Source organism: Poromitra crassiceps (genome assembly GCF_964638095.1).
Source record: "Poromitra crassiceps genome assembly, chromosome: 3".
Taxonomy (NCBI): domain Eukaryota; kingdom Metazoa; phylum Chordata; class Actinopteri; order Beryciformes; family Melamphaidae; genus Poromitra; species Poromitra crassiceps.
The window spans coordinates 24,761,984-24,778,134 of NC_139625.1; the positions used below are offsets into that span (position 1 = coordinate 24,761,984).

A 16,151-nucleotide genomic window follows, 5' to 3' on the forward strand; every position below is an offset into this window, starting at 1 on the left:
TGTTCTCAGTCACTATGATAGTGACTGGGAACTGAGAGAGCAGGTCACGTGGTGGCTGGGTTTACCTAGGCTACCACACCATACTATGTAAGTGTGGGCAAATTGACACAGCTTCAGAATACAGCCCGCGACCCCATAGTTACCCTGTCAGTACAGGTGTGGTACCCCGTAATTACCCTATAAGTACAGATCTTGTTACCCTGTAGTTACACTCTAGTTACTATGTAAGTGTGAGCGAATTGACACAGCTTCAGAATACAGCCTGTGACCCCATAGTTACCCTGTACGTACAGGTGTGGTACCCCGTAATTACCCTATAAGTACAGATCTTGTTACCCTATAGTTACAGGCTAAATTAACTTCTTGTACCCCGTAGTTACACTATAAGTACAGGTATACCCGTAATTACCCTATAAGTGCAGATCTTGTTACCCTGTAGTTACACTATAAGTACAATCTTGTTACCCCGTAGTTACACTATAAGTAGGCTACAGATCTTGTTACCGTCTTGTTACCCTGTAGTTAACTACTATAACTACAGTCTTGTTACCCTATAGTAATACTATAACTACAGTTTTGTTACCCTGTAGTTACACTATAACTACAGTCTTGTTACCCTGTAGTTATACTATAACTACAGTCTTGTTACCTTACAGTCTTGTTACCCTGTAGTTACACTATAACTACAGTCTTGTTACCCGTTACCCTGTAGTTATACTATAACTGTCTTGTGATGGTTATTTGCGGGCTGTATTCTAAAGCGTTACCAATGAAACAATAGGACGAATCAGCGTGACGTCACTTGACACCCAGAAATGCGGAACCTTGCGGCAGTTAATAGTATGAGTTGTGCCAAACATTCATCTCAAAAACTATACATGACATCGCTTATATTTTGACATTCTGAGTGAGAGCAGAAGTAGCTCAAGAGTTTGATGTATAATATATGCATGTCGTGTTAAAGTTGTGTGAACTGTCGCAGTTTTTAAAATGTAAACAGAGTTGGCCAGCTAGAGTCAGACCGCCTAGCGCCACTTGGGCTCCATAGGGTTCCACACACACACACACACGCACGCACGCACGCACGCACGCACGCACGCACGCACGCACACACACACACACGCACACACGCACACACACACACACACGAAGGCGTATTGTAGTCTTCAGCAGACCAATGCGCTGCGAATCAGTCTAGTTCCAGCCAATGACAGGCGGGTCTACTCAATGACAGCCAATCAGCTTCTGGTCCGTGTGATCTGTCTTTCAGGAAGTAAAACTAGTAGCACTTGACAGCTAGCTTCACGCTGCTTGCTTCGCTTGACCTCCCTAGTACGAGATGGCTGGTGTTCGAGCCCTTGGTGTTCTCTCCAGAATAACATCAAGAAGATATGCACTCACCGCAGGTAGAAATGCTGTTTTCATTGTAGGGTATCGGTTGAGAGAAAGAAAACCAGCGCCAAAAAGCTGCATGCTACTGAGAATACGAGGCTTGCCTTGCATTGCACAGATAGTTAGCCTAGCTGGAAATTAGCTTTGCTGGATTAGCTGTTCGCCCTGAAGAATGCTAACGTTAGGTGTCAAAATGTGTGTGCCTATACAGCTTACAAATACAGTAAACGTTTATGTGTTCACTTCGCACGTAACGCTAGATCACAATGAAAGTTAAATAAATCAATAACGTTAACGTTACATGAGAAAGCAACGATAAAGATGTCAGCACAGTCGGCTAATACTGAATGAGTCACATAGTGGGCCTGTTAGCAGAGGGTTCCACCGCTAACTTTTAACAATGTTCCGCTAACGTTAACGTTCAATGTGCGTTTCAAGAGATGGTTGAGATGTTGAATTTAAATTTATGATGTGGCCAGCCTCTGCTGGTCCCATAGACTGCTGGTCCCCTCTCCCCTTCGTCTGAATGGTAGGCGGGGAATTTAGGTGAAGGGTCATTTTTCCCTGGGTTGCATAGACATGGCCGAGGTTTGTTGAGGTCATGGCAATATTATCTCTACGCGTCATCGACAGGTCAAGTGTATTTTGTGCCCTCATATTTTATTTCAAAATAGTTTTTTGGGCTATATATCAAGGGTGAATGGCCTGTAGAGCAGTAATACAATATGCTATACCTATACTGTATACAGCTAACGTTATAGATGACTATAATTAGATCTTATTGATTCTTTGTGTTGTCATTTCTGTCCCTTACAGGCAGCAGTTTCCGCACCTTCACAGTAGCCCCCGCCATGCTAGGTAATATAATCAAAAAATAAAACCAATTCATGTGTTGTGAATGGGAAGTTGGAGAACTGCCAAGTGACACAATTACTTTCTTACTGCACATTATTTGATTTGTCTATTTTTAGCCCGAACCCATGTGACCTATGAAGTCAAGGGGGATGTTGCTGTTATTCGGATCAATGACCCAAATTCGAAGGTATGAGGCACTAAGATATGAATGTGACACTTTGTATTTCTAAACTATATAGAGTAAATGTGAACTCAATGGTTGAGTCCTCTTTCAGGTCAACACGCTATCAGTCCAAATGCAACAGGAGATGACAGAAGTTATGAGTGAAGTATGGGCTAATAATGCTGTTCAAAGTGCTGTTCTCATCTCCTCAAAGCCTGGCTGCTTCATTGCAGGAGCTGACATAAAGTAAGATATACCTCTTCAAATCCACTAAAAATATTAAATATTGTGAGGTTTATGTGTTTTAATGTGATCTCTTTCTCTAATTATTAATTTGTGACAATACAACTACATCAGTGTATCTGCTGTGTATTATTTACAGCAACTATAGCATAGAGATCTTCCATTGCCTTTACATTAAATGCTAAACTCATTATGAGCTGATGCGAAACAAAATCCCTCTGTCTGATTCTCAAGTGAACGAGCTATATAGGTGGCATTTCTAGGTAAGAAGTTGTAATTAGGCTGTCTGAAACCAGTTTGATACATAAGTTCACTGAATTTGCAACCTTTCTAGGTACCTGGTTATGGATAATTTTCGAGGAACCATACCATGGAACCTTTGTTTGGTTAGGATATCCCATGATACCTTGCGACCCTTACAATCGACAAAGAAGAACGAAGCGAGCCCGAGCAAGCCCCTAATGGCGACGCCCACAAAGCAGACTGCATCAGAAAAAAGTGAAACAACGTTGGCTAAATAACAAACATCTGTCACTTTCTTTTCGTTTTTATTCTAGAATAGGCAATAACGTCAACCTTTACTTAATTTCACTGCAGTCAGATGTTTGTACAGTGTCAGACATGTCACTTTTGAACAATAGTACGAAGCATCTTACCTGACTCTGTTGTGGACAGTAGCCGGCTAGTTAGGTTGCTAGCTAACGTTAACGTTAGTTTAGAAAACCCACTCCGCGTGCCCCAAAGCAGGACTTACACTGTACAGCCAGGAGGATAGCAGCATGGCACACCTTCAAGTGTAAGTGGAGTTCGTTTTAACTGTGCTTTATTAAATGACAAGCTCTCATTGCGTTACCAATTTGTTTGTCAAATGCAACATTCCTGTTAGCTTGGTTTCACACTTTTAATTTGAAGGCCGAAACGGGAAATGGTGTGATGGTAGATAGAATTGACACTGGTCTGTCAATATTATCATTTCACACGTACCATTTCCCTTTTTCGCCTTCAAATTAAAAGTGTAAAAACAATGAAACGTTCGCCTGTGAAGCCTCGACCTGTTTGGATTATAATAATGTTAGAGAAAACAGCCATCAGCCATGCAGTTTTATACTAATTTATTGCCAAATGCTTTGGGAAGCAACTTCATCAAGCTTGGTCAGAAAAGGTCTGCCTATTCAATGGAAACGGCACCTGTCGCGTGCGATGCTACCTTCAAGAATGAGGACGTCTGAAACAAGTTATTTTTTAATCACCTATATTAAAATTAGATACCTAATTAAACAATCATCTAGTTAGGTAACTATGATATTAAGCTTCCTTGCATTACAGACACAATGTCTTGAGTTTCAGGAAATGTTTTAACATGCTTCCCATCTTCTGCAGTATGATCCAGGCCTGCAACAGTGCAGAAGAGGCTACCCAACTTTCTCAAGGAGGGCAGAAGATGTTTGAGAATATTGAGAAATCCCCTAAACCCATTGTTGCTGCCATCAATGGCTCCTGCTTAGGAGGAGGCCTAGAGGTGATCGAACTAATTCCATCAACCAACTATATATTTTTGACTACATTGACAATCCATGACAATTTTGTTGAATACTCCAACATGATATCTAATTGCAATCTTTGTGCATTTCAGTTTGCCATTGCATGCCAATACAGAATCGCAACAAAAAGCAAGAAGACGGTCCTTGGTACACCTGAAGTGATGCTGGGTCTTTTGCCTGGAGCTGGTGGGACTCAGAGACTCCCCAAATTGGTTAGTTATGGTATCAGAAGAATTTGTGTTATATTTCTGCTGAAATACTGTAAATGTTCATTAGTTGGAATTGACTGTTTGATTTATTTGATTTTAATTTGGGTTACAACGGTCAAGAAAAGGACAAGAAACATTGTAAAATGTAGGTTGACCCAGAGAACAGCATGTGAAAGCATTCTATAACAGTTATTTCTTACATGGTCCCTTGAGGCATTGTAGAGTCTTGATGGCTGTGGGCAGGAAGGACCTCCTGTGCCGCTCTGTGGTGCACCCGGGGCAGAATGAGCCTGTTGCTATCTCTGTTACAGCTGCTTTTTGTTGATTAAGATGACCCATAAAGCTGTGCGAGTCTATCTCTGTTACAGCTGCTTTTTGTTGATTAAGATGTTACCCATATAGCTGTGCGAGTCTTGAGTATGCACAGCCGGCAGAAAACTAAAGTGAAAGGAATAGGACTTTTACATGCCACAGTAACCTGGTTAATACAGGAGTAAGCCAGGCATCAATTTGAGTTTTCCCAGGTTATTCTAACAATTACGATGTTTACATACATTGACCCAAATCCATACCACCAGGAACCATATTTATATACAAATCTAGCCACAGTGACAAACAAAAATTAAACTGAATATCAACACAATTAATATTCTAGATAGCAATACGCTGAAATATATTTGTCATAAAATTAACATTTCTTCATCAGTCCACTATTTCACCTTAATATCACAGTTGTAACAGCCCATATCTACAGGGCATTGTGCTGTTAGTATTATTATTGCAATGTAATGATGGATCAATTCACTTATTCTGTGCTTCTGGTTTCTTGTCATTATCTTTAGGTTGGTCTTCCCAGTGCCTTTGATATGATGCTGACGGGAAGAAATATTCGCGCAGATAAAGCCAAGAAGATGGGCCTGGTCCACCAACTAGTATCCCCTCTTGGTAAAGTGCTATTTTAAATTTGTATTAATATAATGAGGGGAAAATTGACCAATGATCATTTTTGACCCAATCTGGAATTGCTTGAAATTAAATCGATTGCTTCAAGTATTGTCAGTTTCCATGGATCTTTTGCTTCAGGTTCTAGACAATAGACCCTTCTCACGGGGGCCATTTTGTGTCGAAAAAAGAAGGGTAAACACAGGTGCAAGTAAAACACTAATGAGGGTTTCCAACTTCCATGATTGGAATTTGGAAACCCTCATTAGTGTTTTGCTTGCACCTGTGTTTATTCTGCCTTTTCGACACAAAATGGCCCCCGTGAAAAGGGTCTATAGTTGTATTCTCACAAAGCTAACCATGGTGTTTTGGTTAAATGTTGTATTTTAGGGCCTGGGCTGAAGAGTCCAGAGGAAAGAACAATTGAGTACCTTGAGGAAATTGCCATTGAATGTGCCAGAGGAATCGTCAATAAGAAGATCTCTCTCAGCAAAGAGAAAGGCATGATGCAGAGTAAGTGTCACTGGAGAGATTGTACTAGGGATGCAGCGGTATGAGTTTTTGACGGTATGATAACCTTGGACAAAAATATCACGGTATTGCGGACCTTTATGTGCGGACCATCTGTGTTTTTTACAATAGCCGAAATATTCCCATACAGCCGACGTCGTCTATTTAGATGGGGGAAAGTTCAGGGGGGTCCTTGCGTTCTCCTGCTTCAGCCATTATCACACACACTGGTGTAAATACAGTCAGGGACAGCTCCTCACTACTGTGCTCTACTCTAGGTAGGCATGCAGCCAGGGGGAGGGCGTAACCTGCACTCTGCAAGCGACCTGGACACTTTGTTTTGGGGAAACAGCTGATACCGTGGGGAAGTTATGACTGCAAATCTTAGTGGTTTTGATACCGTGACTTTTTCAAACCGTGGTATACCTTCAAACGGTATACCGCTGCATCCCTAGATTGTACATATAACAGTTATTATTTTCTTCGTTCAGTTTCATCTAAAAATAACATTGGTTATTTTCTGTCTCCATAGAACTTCAAGACTACATTATGAGCTTTGAGTTGGTACGAAATCAAATTTACAAAACTGTCCATGGTAAAGTAATGAAACAAAGCAAGGGACTTTATCCAGCACCTCTGAAAATCATTGAAGTAAGTGAAACCTCTTCCTAAGCTATAATGTTCAATTACTACATTTATTCATTATGATGGAATTGGAGGAAGTTGAAGAAGGGAACCTTCTGACTGAAGTAACTTAAAGTGTAACTAACCCCCAAAACACTTTTTTTCAGCTTTTAACCAATATATATGACTTTGGGGGTGATGTGTGAAGAATTCTGGTCAGAATTTCCACATTTGACACCAAACTGTTGCCATTTTACCATTTGTATCATTTTTCAGCAGCATATCTGGCATAAGCGCCCTCTAAGGGTGGAACACTGCTTTTTTTTTTCTCAAATGAATGGGATATTTGACACGTCGTGACGTCACGGTGAACCAAAGACTATGGGATTTCAAGATAATTACTCCCCTACCCCCCCTGTACCCTTTCGGCTCCTCAGAACTCCAAGCCTATTCCTATTGAAGTTTGCTCTTAAAATACTGAACCAAACGTCGTCAAAGTTGGCACATGTCTTAATTATAGTTAGTTTCCCGCTGAATGTGTCATTACATTATTAATATCTTACCTGGATAAGCTCTAATTATGTTGTTTATATTATCAGTCCGACTTGGAAGCACTTTCTCTCGGCCAGTCAAACGGGAGAGTCTGCTCTCTCATGCACCCGCGGGGGCGCGCGCAGCAGTAGACTGAATGGGGGAAGGAGGAGAGATCTGCAGCTGTGCCTGAGAGACACTCACCTCGCTCCGACTATAGCAGGCTACTCAGCTACTGTGAAAAGCGTCCTGTCCAGTCGCACATTCGCAAACAGATGCGGGATTCCCTCAATCCTGTACCCAATCTCAGACTGTATTGAGCAGAAAAATCGCACACCAGCTATTTCTCTGTGTTTGTTTGTTGCTCCGTGAGGTTACAGAGCGCCCCATGCAGGAGGAGGAGGCTGTTTCGCCAGCCGGGGTCTGGCAGGAGGGAGGCGGGGGAGAACGTAGCCGAGAGAACGCAGCTGAGAGGAAAACTTTTGCAAAGAATCATGGAAAAGGGAGAAACGAAAATTAAAAACGGATTTGATGGCGCGATTTATGGCAAATGGGACGAGGGAATGGAGAAATGGAGAAATCTCGCTTTGTGATTACATAAGCTGAGAGCGGGGCATTTGTCCTCACTGTGCTGTGTGCTGCGAGCAGTGAGGCTCTTTTAACGTAAGTTTAGACAAGCCACGCACACACACATGGGACAAAATGGGACAAAAATAATTAAATTTCTAGTTCGCCACTGAATGGCCAAATTGATATCACTTTCAACCATTTTGAGCAACACTCTTTCCATACAGACCACCAGCGTTGGCTAGTTGTTGATATTTATAAAAGATATTGCCCCTCTCAAATAAATTATTTTTGAGGCGGTAGGCAAACTGTAATGGCGTCCATTTCCGAAAAAAAAAACTTGACTTGAACACAGCCAAAGAGTTTAGTATAGACAAGAGCATATGTCATTTCTTGGTTTTTTCCATAGGTATTTTCAAATCACTGTTCTGATACATATCTGGGGGGTTAGTCCCCCTTTAAAATGATTGGCCATTTGTAGCACAGGAAATCCAACCACTATTTTTCATTGTACTGTAGCTGTGCTCTTAAGTACGGTACTAGAGTTTATTTTGCCTTCTCTGCTTTGTCAAGCTCTTTGGGTAATTTTTTAGAAAATGTCTTATATCGTTGCTGTCGTGCGGAAACCTAGTATTATATATCTCCAAAACCAACTTTTCAGGAAATGAAAAAAAAAAAGTTCTTATAATAACACCACATCGTCAAAATTGGCACAATGTCTTCATTATGGTCAGTTACTCGCTGGATGTGTCATTACATTATTAATATCTTACCTGAATAAGCTCAAATGGTGTTACAGGATTATCATTCCGACTTCGAGGAACTTTCTCCGGGGCAAGCAGCCTCGCGTGGCCACAACCCTTCTGTGCACTGTCTCGGGGGAACACTAAGATTACTCTCATCAAAAACCACTTTGATCTGCATAGTTTAAATGAGTTTGCAGCCTAGGGATAATTTCATAAACATTTTATTGATCTATTTACTTCAGACAAAGCCAGAAATAAACAAAATGAAGTCCGAAATAAACTGCGCCGTTCGGTTCTGGTCTGCCCGTGTCATTTTCCGGGTATTTACTCCTGCCTGGAGGCCATGAGATGGAGGTAGGGGCGGAGGTTTGAGGGTGAATGAAATTACGAGACTCGGTCACAAGATCGTTTTAATGCTTTTCCACTGGTTACATTTGGAAAAACCCACAGACATGAAGGGTGACCAATGGCATTGATTTATGACCAAAAACAAAAATGAGAAAAAATGGACAGCGACGATATTTAACATCACATAGTATTTAACTGAATACCTTTCCCCCTCTGTCAGTGTGTGAAGGCTGGAGTTGAACAAGGCCCAGATGCTGGATACTTAGCTGAATCTCAGGTGAGGAGAAAAATAGCAGAATTTTATTTTTACATCATCATCAGCAAATCTGGTTTTGGCCATAATATTTCACTGGGAGTTTTGTTAGTGTAATCTCATTAATTTCCATGTTTGCCACAGAATTTTGGTCAGTTGGCAAAAACCTCAGAATCACAGGCCCTCATCGGTCTTTACCATGGTCAAGTTACATGCAAGAAGAACCGCTTTGGAACCCCTCAGAGAGATGTGAAGTAAGTTAAGAGACTTGAGATCTTACAAACTTCCTGTGCCTTTTTTCAAGTGGGATCTAAATTGTATGTCTATTGTTAACCACTAGGACCCTTGCCATCTTGGGAGCTGGTCTGATGGGAGCAGGTATTGCCCAGGTGACTGTGGACAAGGGTCTGCACACAATCCTGAAGGACACTGCTGTGGCCGGACTGGCCAGGGGAGAGCAGCAGGTCTACAAAGGGTGGGTCCCTTTTTGGATTTTCTCCCATTCTCTCCCCAATTGTACTTGGCCAATTCCCCCTGCTCTCCCGGTTGTTGCTCCACCCCCTCTGGCGATCTGGAGAGAGCCGTAAACTAGCACATGCTTCCTCTGACCGACCGACCAGAGGAGGCGCTAGTGCGGCGACCAGGAATCATATCTCACCGGCTTCCCACCCACAGACAACGTCTGACCATGCCGTAAGTACCGCTACTGGGAATTTAACCCGGTCTCCGTGGTGGGAGGCAAGTGCTTTTACTTCTACACTACCCAGACTACTGATGCCACGGTGTGAACATTTTCACACCGAATGATAAGCACGTGACCCAACCGGTATTACCGGTTACACCGGGAAATGTAAACAATAGGATTGTTAGTTCCTACTAGTGCATGTTGTTCCCGGGAACAATAACAGTGAGACACCAGTCGGGTATCCATATAGCAGCTAGACTAGAGCAAACGTTACGTTATATGTATGTTGATAATACAAGTTTTAAAGTAAGCAAGAGTCTATGCTTTAACCGTCCATTCTGTAGGTTCATAGAGACAAGACGCACGCTGCTGCTGTTTAAAGTAGTAACATTAGCATGGACGCTCACAGTCATACAACACTGGCTGCATCACAACTCATGGCTACATCTGACTCGAGACAACTTTTCAGACGCCCGTGGGGACAATCTTTCTCAAAAGAAACTAACATTAGCGACACACCTGGAGACTTTTTCTGACATGGGATTAACAATACCAGCAAGCAGCAGTAAGCAGGCAATGACTGAATGCTGCTAAGTCCTCCCTTCCGCTAGCATTGATGCTAAGTTAGCATCGACTTTTCGCTGTGGAAAAAAAAGGCACATTTCCAGAGATGGCCCGCAGTGACAACAGTATGCACACGCATGCAGGCTTAGCTAAGGGTCTTATCTACATGTGTATGAGGAGGGCATCATTTGTGTTCATAAGATGTATAGCGTTAACTAACGTTAGTTGCTGGTCTAACCATAACAGCGGAGCCACACTGCAGCCGAGAGGGAGCACTTCTAATTTACACCGGCGCGCGCTGAAACAGCGGAGTTTTCCTTTCAATTTTTCCTCCATAAAAATAAAAGGTGTTACCGGTGGGCACGTTATGTAATCGGTGTAATCCCCAACACCGTGTAACACCGGTAACACCTAAATCGCGGCAAGCCTAACCCAGACGCCCCTAAAGGGTGGGTCTCTGAGCAAGGAGTATCATATCCTTCTTCTTCTAGAATTGATAAGCCTTGTATTTGAGGCCAGGCTTGGTTGCTAGTAGATTTTGAAGGAGTGATTAGCAAGCCAAGGGACAAAGAACATTGAAATCAGCTACAGTATATGAGCAAATAAATGTGACATTTTAACAAAGATGCAATTTGTATAGCAAAGACGTGTCAGGATCCTGAAATGGGCAAGGTGGAGAATATGGAAGGTGAGGAAGCTTGATGCACATTGATGGATCTTCAGACTTTCTTTCTTTTTTTAACCAGGCTCAATGACAAGACCAAAAAGAAGAGCATCACATCCTTCGAGAGAGACTCCATCCTGTCCAACCTGACTGGCCAGCTGGGTTACAATGGCTTTGAAAAGGCTGACATGGTTATCGAAGCTGTGTTTGAAGACATCAATATCAAACACAGAGTCCTGAAGGAAATTGAGGCTGTAAGTGTAACTGAATAGTGACTCTAGGCCAAAGTTATCATTACTTTGTTGTAAATGTGGAATATATGATATTTACACATTTAGCATTAAAACCACATTAGGCCATGGCAATTTTGCCAGGTTAGTTTTGTGATTGAATCCAACAACAACCACGATTTAATCGAACAACCATTTGTTTGCAGGTGATTCCTCCACACTGTATATTTGCCAGCAACACATCTGCTCTTCCCATTAAGGATATTGCTGCTGCCAGCAAGAGACCAGACAAGGTTTGTAGCTGGCAAGCTTAGTAGGTTCAAATGATCCATTTGTCAGAATTAAAGAAAATACTTGCTGAATATTTTCTCTGTACGCTAGGTCATTGGAATGCACTACTTCTCTCCAGTGGACAAGATGCAGCTCCTTGAGATTATAACCACTGATCAGACCTCAAAGGACACTACAGCTTCTGCTGTGGCAGTCGGCCTCAAGCAGGGCAAAGTCATCATAGTTGTTGGGGTGAGGCTCTGCATGTCATCGTGGTTATTTTTTTTCTTTTTCCCCATGTAGCTACCAACCATGTTCTTGAATACTTTGTTGGATGTTGATCTTTGCAGGATGGACCTGGATTCTACACCACAAGGTGTTTGGCTCCCATGTTGGCTGAAGCAGTCAGAGTACTTCAGGTTAGTAGCATCAGAAGGCAAAATACAGCTGTGAGTGTAATCCATTAGTCACACTGTGTGCCAGAAATGCACACTGACTTCAGTATTCTTATAAAAAAAAATACCACCTCAGGGATCTAAATAGTTAACACATTGAATGCCAGCCATGTTTTCATTCCTGTAGGTAAGTTGTGCCAGGGGTGTTTTTGACGATTCTGGCTCATTTTAGAACAGCCGAGGATTCTTTTCTGTTAAGAATTCATGAACACCAATCATCTAAAAATAACTAATAGAATGTGTGCTTTCTCTGTCTAAAAGAGTTAGTTTGCAGAGTTAGTAGTTATGTAGATATTAGCCGTTGAGTACAGCATGGTTTCAGCGTCTGGAAATTTATTCAGAGATAAATGGCTTTTTGTGAAACAGTCACTTTAACCATTCATTTTTGGCATCAGTAAGACCGTCAGACATTCTAAACAATAGTTTTGAACAGTAATTTCCTCCATAACAACAGGAAACACCCCTCTCATTCAAACTCCTCCCTCCGTGTGTCTTCTCCTCCTTCCTCCTAACAGCGGGCGTGTCAGAAGCGCGTTGTGCTGCCTGCCTGTCTGTCTGCGTGCCTGCCTGCCTGCTTGCCTGCGTGCGGGGACGAGTCTGAAATGGATTACTGTAAAATCGCCAAGCCATTTCCTTGAATGGCTTGCTCCCGCGGTGTGTGTGTGTGTGTGTGTGTGTGTGTGTGTGTGTGTTCGCGCGTTGCTCCGCGGCTCTGGGGGGGAGGGGATCTCTGTCCGTTCTGTGTGTGTGTCTCCGGGCTCCTGACTGTAAAATCGCCAAGCCATTTCCGCGGGAGGCGGCTGTACGGGTCCCGTGGCTGTGGCTTCTCTCTGTATCTGTCGCCACTTAGTGGTCGGTAAAATAGATTACACACATGCTCTTGCTCCAAATAGTTATCTCGAAGATGTAAAAGGGGTTGATTGATGTCCCACCGTCAAAAAAAAAAAATGTTTATGTAAGACGAGTTAGCTCGTCCTTGGCACTTAAGCGCTGGATTATGTAAGACGAGTTAGGTCGTCTCTGGCACTTAATGTGTTAAGAGGGAACACACTACCCCAATGACATTGTAAATACAAATTGTTGCTGTTCAGTACTCAACGGCGCATTGTTTTGAACGTGTCCAGTTGAGCAAGCCATTTTGTTAGTAACGAGCTATTACAAGTTTTATGGTATTCATTTGATCATTTCCCTATTGTTGACCTACAGGAAGGGGTTGGCCCAAAGAAGTTGGATTCACTCACAACAAGCTTTGGGTTTCCTGTGGGTGCAGCAACGCTGGCCGATGAAGTGGGCATCGATGTTGCTGCCCATGTGGCTGAGGACCTGGGCAAAGCTTTTGGCTCCCGCTTTGGTGGTGGAAATGTTGAGGTTTTGAAGACCATGGTGGACATGGGATTCAAGGGTATGGCCAATCATGTTGAAGGATTTTATCATAATATTGACTGGATAAAGTACTTCATGAGTTAATTTGTGTTTGTACATAATTGTATAATGTCTTTGTCCTACATGTATTAATCCCAACTCTTTATATTTTAAAGGCCGCAAATCAGGAAAAGGTTGCTATGTCTATCAACCAGGACTCAAAGTCAAAGATGTCAACCCCGATATCGACGAAATCCTTCAGAAATATAAAATGACACCAAATCCTGCTGTGTGAGTTAACACTGTATAATTGTTATTTCATCTTATTTGTCCATTTTTAGTGACTCGTATTGATTGTAGCCGGGATGCCAATCTTATCCATTTGTAAACATAATTAAGGTTTGGCATTTTTGTATTTTTTCATAATTGACTATTGGGGAGAGTACCTCTATTAAAACAAATAGCTTGTTGCTTGTTAATGTAGACAAACTGCTAAACAATCCACTTCTGGAGCAGAGTGCACCAGCTGGGCGTAAAAAAGTAGGTCTAACTGTTACCCCGGTCTTAACTACGCCCGACGTTGTGATTTGAATTTACACCGAGTGCACCAAGCCTGACTTACCATGGTCGTAGCTGCGCCCGGTCTTTAGGCTGCGGACGTGCGCGTTCACGTGAATACGTGCTTGTTGCCAAGCAACACACTTCTCTCAGACGAGCTTGAGACAGCTGACAGACAGCTCTAACTCAGCTCAAACTTATAGAGTTGTATTCAAAGCATAGAAACGTTCTCACAGCTAAATTTAACAGTGCCAATACAAACAAACAAAAACAAGATGCATGGAATTTGATCACAAGTGGAATCAGTACTGAATGCGATGGCAGACTGCGCACTGCGGGCAGTTGACGAAGTCAGGAAGAAATGGAAAGATCTTCCGACGCATCAGCTTTTAAAAACCCGCCGACGAGCGGAGGTCCTGCGCCCAAAACGTCCATTTACACCACATATCGATCGATATTTTTGGAGAAGATTCCCCCGCATCACAGGACTGAACAGCATTGACAACACAGAGCTGTCAGTCCCGACAGCGCAGATCAAGATGAGACAGCTGTCAGTGAGTACGCCTTGGGTGTAACTTTTACGCCTGCTCCATACCAGACGTAAAAGTTACACCCAGGCGCAGCGCACGCATACAGGGCTTAAGACTACATGGTGCACTAGTCATAAAATTAAGTTAGTCGTAACTTTGAGTTCTACGTCGGACGTAGCGTTACACCTAGGCGTACGCCCAGCTGGTGCACTCGGCTCCTGTTATTTATCATTTCAGAATTGGAATAACTTTTTCAATGCCCAACACTAATCCAAAGGCCTAATCTTTCTTTCAGAGTTCTTAAATATTGAACGTTTATTTCACTGTCTGGCTTTTCTCTCACGTGTCAAATCTTCCTTCAGTTCATCAGACTCTGATGTGCAGTACCGGCTTGTGTCTCGGTTCGTCAACGAGGCGGTGCTGTGCCTGCAGGAGGGCATCCTGAACAACCCAGTGGAGGGAGACATCGGGGCTGTGTTTGGCCTGGGATTCCCCCCTTGTCTTGGAGGTCAGAGTTCAAACATGTCTCTTGGCCATGAGTGCAGTTCATATTGTGGATTAACTCCACAATGAAACACTAGTTCTAAACCAGTATTTTAGTGCTGTGTAGTACCAGCACTGTATTTATTTCAGTAAACGTGGCTCATTTCGCCCTCCAGTGGTTAAAATTAGCAGCCGGTGTTCATTTGAAGATGCATGTACAATGTAAAAAAAAAGTTACTGGGGGCATCCAGATGGCATCCTGGCTTTGGGTCTCACCCCGGGACCTTTGTCGCATGTCATCTCCCCCCTCTCCCCCCATCCTTTCTGTTTCTCTTCACTGTTGAACTGTCAAATAAGAGAAAAATGTCAAAACAAAAATAATTATATTGGAGCAACGTACCTCTGTAGCTACAGTGTCATTGATGGTTCAATTACTGGACTGGTGCTTGTAGAATAGCACTTAATTATATTCATAGAGTAAAGAGTACAAGCCCAGAGCATCATCCATATCAACCATACACTACATATACTGTTGTAATAGCTCCATCATATTAAAGTATACCTGTCAATATCCTATTGTGTTCAGGTCCTTTCCGGTTCGTGGACTCCTTCGGTGCGGACAAGCTGGTGGAGAAGATGAGGAGATTCGAAGCAGTCTATGGAAATCATTTCACACCATGCCAACTACTACTGGACCATGCACAGGACCCCAGCAAAAAATTTCATAAGTGACCTGAGTCACTATCTGCCAGTAGCACTTAACAGAACTCATGCAATCTGCCACTAGAATGTGCCTAACATTAAGAGGTCATGTGAAGAGGGGGACAAACGGATTGGAAACAATAACATCTGAAATGCCGGGATGTTCAAAATGTGAGCAGAAATGTATGAGGTTATTTTTTTTACTTGTTAACATTATTGATTTATATTTGATCATATATATAGTTGGCTGATGTGACACAGGAGCATATAAGAGGCCAAACGTTCACTCGTTGCAAATGTAAAGGAAATACTGTAAGTTAGATGCAAGAGAATTAAAATGTTCCTCATTTGGTGCATTTGTCATTATTAATGAAGGTAGGGTTCAGACTCGAGTGTTTTTCTTTTTTTTTTTACATTGGGCCAAAATCGTGGCCTGTATTTCATGGTTTGAGCAGTGATGTATATTTGAAGCACTAAATTAAATTTTGTTATTGAATCAAACCCACTCCTTTCTTCTTAATTGCTCGGTTACAGAATTAGACCATGGCAGTATTAGGCCTACCATGAGAAGATTTGCTCAAATCCAATTCGCTGTGCAGGTCACATGTCTTATTTCCATTGTCCGCAGAGCAGGGTGTGTACAGCTGGGAGGGCGAAGTGGCTGCGTGGGTTGGGTTGGGCCCGAGTGGATGGGTGTGTTTTTTTCTCTGCCCGGTCGGAGGAG

The 16,151-nt window shown here is 42.6% G+C and overlaps 1 protein-coding gene across 1 annotated transcript; it reads left to right on the top strand.

Annotated features, from left to right (window-relative positions):
- The first annotated feature begins 1,288 nt into the window (after nt 1–1,288).
- Nucleotides 1,289–15,922, top strand: hadhab (hydroxyacyl-CoA dehydrogenase trifunctional multienzyme complex subunit alpha b). The gene is made up of 20 exons (XM_083633677.1): nt 1,289–1,406; nt 2,209–2,250; nt 2,364–2,434; nt 2,523–2,656; nt 4,034–4,172; nt 4,287–4,406; nt 5,246–5,348; nt 5,736–5,858; nt 6,388–6,506; nt 8,892–8,948; nt 9,069–9,178; nt 9,265–9,399; nt 10,920–11,091; nt 11,274–11,360; nt 11,449–11,589; nt 11,688–11,756; nt 12,999–13,194; nt 13,331–13,445; nt 14,605–14,750; nt 15,312–15,922. The coding sequence occupies exons 1-20, from the start codon at nt 1,340–1,342 to the stop codon at nt 15,455–15,457; spliced, it is 2,292 nt and encodes a 763-aa protein (XP_083489803.1). The 5' UTR covers nt 1,289–1,339; the 3' UTR covers nt 15,458–15,922.
- The last annotated feature ends 229 nt before the right edge of the window (nt 15,923–16,151 follow it).